Source organism: Camelus dromedarius, chromosome 12, assembly GCF_036321535.1.
Source record: "Camelus dromedarius isolate mCamDro1 chromosome 12, mCamDro1.pat, whole genome shotgun sequence".
Taxonomy (NCBI): domain Eukaryota; kingdom Metazoa; phylum Chordata; class Mammalia; order Artiodactyla; family Camelidae; genus Camelus; species Camelus dromedarius.
The window spans coordinates 45,316,939-45,320,957 of NC_087447.1; the positions used below are offsets into that span (position 1 = coordinate 45,316,939).

General features: G+C 44.9%; 1 protein-coding gene across 1 annotated transcript; it reads right to left on the reverse strand.

Moving 5' to 3' along the window:
- Positions 1 to 2,663: 2,663 nt before the first annotated feature.
- On the reverse strand, positions 2,664 to 3,640 carry LOC105098013 (olfactory receptor 51M1). The gene has a single exon (XM_010990638.2). The coding sequence runs from the start codon at positions 3,621 to 3,623 to the stop codon at positions 2,664 to 2,666; it is 960 nt and encodes a 319-aa protein (XP_010988940.2). The 5' UTR covers positions 3,624 to 3,640.
- Positions 3,641 to 4,019: the final 379 nt, after the last annotated feature.

Consider the following 4,019-nt stretch of genomic DNA (forward strand, 5'->3'; position numbering starts at 1 on the left):
GCTCTCGACCCGAGAATCAGATCTGCACTCCAAGCACAGCTTCAGCATTGACGAGCTCAGTGACTGTGCAAGCCGCTTGCTTAGTCTCAGTTTCCTCATCTGGAAAACTGGGACGACAACACTGTCGTTAGGTTATAGAGCTGTTTATCTGTGGTTCTAAATGTGGCGCCGTTAGAACCACATGTAGATGATGATTCTTTGCAGTTGTCAGTGCTGCCTTCTTATTGAAAATTCTCCACAACCATGATCCACCATCTGACGGCTACAGGTCCTCCCTCCACACCTTCAGTGGGCGTAAGTCAGTGATCGGACAACTGCGAGGAGTGAGAGGCTGAAGGTTGGGACATGCAGCTTGTAAGTGGTTTTTGGATGCGCCAGCTACATCACTTTGGTGAAGGGAACAAATCCCTCTGCGCATTAGCTTCTTTCTGTGATGGAAGGTTTTCCCCTATTGCTTGCCTCCTCTCCAGGGAAACTACTGGGCTTAACAGGAGTGTGGAAAAAAGTGCTCTGAAGTGTTAGAAGTCACATCAACTGGGGGAGGAGGGAGAGTTGTTGAGATTATGATCCCTTGCCTGCCACAATACTGTATCACTCCACTCCCAAATCCAGCCTAGACACACATTCTGGTCTCTCTTTCCAACCAAAATGATCATGGAGAGATAGCATGGAGCAGCAGCTCTAACCACAGACCCGCCATCATCCTGGGATGATGGGTTATCATCCCATAACCCTACTTAGAGACCTGCTAGATAAAGGGTGTCAGGGAGGTCACTGGACTGGCTGCCTGTATCCACAAATCAAGGGGCTTTCAGCAACTTACTGGTCCCTTGCTGTCTGTAGCTTCTTTCCCAGCCTCTGAGGTCCTTCTCCCTCCTCACTCACACCTTTCCTATCCTCTTCTAATTGACTCAGGACTACTCTCTGCATCTGCTGCTCTTGTAACTATAAGACTATCTGTTTTTCTCCCTTGGGTCTTGGGCCCCCATAGGAAACTCCTTAAATGGATGCAGACCTGACAAACACCAAAAAGGGATCAGCATTCTCCTGGAACAGTCTGCGGGCACCTGAGTTATCTACCATGGAAACTCAGTGATCTTAAGTAGCAACATGAAATATTCCAGCAGACATGATGTTCCTTCATTCTCTTCTCCCACTAGCTGCTAGAGTTACCAAAAATGTATTGGGTGACCCTCAGTCCTGTTTTCTGTCATCCTCTTTTCTCTAGTCTAGCCTCCCTTTGAGATTGTTCTTCCTACCAGGTAGTTATTCACACTCATTCATTGAGTATATAGGGACTGTAAGCTTTCGGCCATATACATGGATGCAAAGATTTGTAAGACAGAATATCTGCTCCTGAGAAATTCATCCGTCTTTTGCAGGATATAGATACGAGAAGGCCAAACTGCCTGAGAGAGTAAAAAGGGATTCACAGGAGATACAAGGATTTAACAGGTATTCTTTACTAAAAGCTGCTGTCTCATTAGATTCAACATTCCAGAAAGAAAAGGAAACACAGAATTTATTCATTGAATATCTGTTACAGGGCAGTAATTGTATTTTGGAGATTTACTGGTGAGCTACACATTCATAACTCCTACAAGGAGATAAACTTAGTCATGTATTCTGAGAGACAAAAAAGTAAACAACAAAGAAAAAAGATCTAAAACACAGAAGACTCCATTACTATGTGATAAATGTTACAACAGGAAATGCAGGATTCTGAGGGAGCAGACAGATGGAGCATCTGCTCTGGTTTGGGAGAGAGAGTCTGTCATGAAAATGTCTCTGAGACTCCAAGACGAATTTCACATAGTTAACGGCAGGGGCAAGCTTCTCTGCCAATTTCAGGTTCACAGCCTCCTGCACAATGGGATCGTGACTTAGACATGTTTGTGGTAGGTCCTTTCATTGAAGCTTTGTCACATTGCAGGTCATTGTGCAAGATCTCACAACTAGGGTGCCTAGAAGCAAACACTGACTTCATTTATCTTCAGCAAATCCACAGGAAAGGAAAATGAGAGGTGAGAAGTGTCAGGAGTGGGGTCAAGAGTGTCTACTAGATGAACAGAGCCTGAAGAGAGCACAAGATGAGAAGGATGTGGAGGAGTTCTACCTGAATCAGTCATGAGAGAAGAGTGAAGAAGTTCTGGTTCTTCAAATGTGACACAAGAGTCTAAAGGATATAGTTTACTTAGGATAGAAACCTAAGAGAAGGACTTTACCAGGCAGGGAAGAGGGAGGCAGTCCCAAGGAGCCATGGAGGGAAGAGGTACATTTCCTGAGGTGAATTTTGAACAACAAACATTGATCTATTCTCTGCTAGGTTCTGCTCTAGGTGCTTTTTACTTATTTCTCCTTTAAAATTTTTGCATAGTTTCATTTTAGTTTTAGTTTATGCACATTGATGAGACTCTTCCTCTGGGCAGTTTTTGATGCTACCAAAATATCTAGGTCTCATATATAGGAGAAAGCATTGTAATTTAAGCAAGAAAAGGTTAGCATTCATAACCCAAACTCAAGAAAGAAATTCATCCATATTTTATTTAGGGCGGTGAAAAAAAAAAAAAAAAACTTGGGAAAAATAGGGTGTGATAATAGGTACAAAATGTAGTAAATCTTTGGCCTGATTTGGGACCTTCTTCTGGGCACCAGTGAAATTTTTAGCTCCAGGATTCAGCACCAGCCTTTCTAAGACCCAGGAGATTGCTGATGGCATGACGGATCTCCTTGGTCTTAATACTGTATATGATTGGATTAAGCATGGGAGGCACAAAGAGGTAGACATTGGCCATAAGAAGGTGGACAGCAGGTGGAGCATGCTTCCCAAAGCGATGAACCAGGGACAGCCCCACCATGGGCACAAAGAACACCAGCACAGCACAGAGGTGTGAGGTACATGTTTGGAAGGCTCGGAGCCGCTCCTCCCTGGAGGCCAGTCTTGCCACTGTGTGCAGGATGACCCCATAGGACAGTGCAATGAGCGCCAGGTCCAGCATCACAGTGAACACCACCAGGCTCAGCCCATACAGGTTGTTGAAGGTGGTGTCTGTGCAGGCCAAGTGTATGACCTCCTGGTGCAGGCAGAAAGAATGGGAGAGGACTCGAGACCCACAGTAAGGAAAAGTCCTCAGGAGGAGAACAATGGGAACAGTGGCTACAGGTCCCCGAAGGATGACAACCAGGCCTGCCCTGACCACTCGCTGGCCGGTGATAATGACCGAGTACCTCAGGGGGTGGCAGATGGCCACAAAGCGGTCAAAGGACATGACAAGGAGTACTGAGGACTCCATGAAGGAAAATGAGTGGATGCACAACATCTGGATTTGGCAGGCTCCAAAGTAGATATCACGTGAGTTGAACCAAAAGATTCCCATAGTGGTGGGCAAGGTGGACACTGACAGGCCCAGGTCAGTGAAGGCCAGAAAGGAGAGCAGACAGTACATGGGTGTGTGCAGACGAGGGCTGGTCTTAATAATTATCAGGATGAAGCAGTTGCCAGAGATGGCCACGAGGTACATGAGGAAGAAGAAGATGAAAATCCATTGCTCAATGGTTTCCAACCCTGGAAAGCCAGTGAGGTAGAGCACAGGGCTAAACTGAGTGATGTTGGACAAGTGCATCCTGGGGGGATGCTGGGCTGACGTTCTTCTGGGGCTGAGCTGAAAATAAATGATTGTTCTGGTTATTAATTCTTTGGCTTCAAGAATATTCACACCGTCATTATCAGAATCATGCTCATTGTCATCTTTGGTATCTACTTTACTACTGTCAACTCCACCGTCCTCCTACCTGATGGAAACTTTCTTTAAAGTACCAGGCTCACTAGGTTTTCTCTCGATTTCTATTCCTTCTCTGTCTCCTTTGAGACTTCTCTTTCTTACTCAACCCTTAAATACAACCATTCTTTTTCTTGGCAGTTTTCTGTCCATACTTTATTTTTCCTCCTTAGAGAACATCATCACTCTCATGAATGTATTTACTAACTTTATGTTGATAAATATAAAATACATAACTGT

What these genes read in the sequence shown, in the direction of transcription:
- LOC105098013 (XM_010990638.2), bottom strand. Translation starts at nt 3,623, where the DNA reads ATGCACTTGTCCAACATCACTCAGTTTAGCCCTGTGCTCTACCTCACT.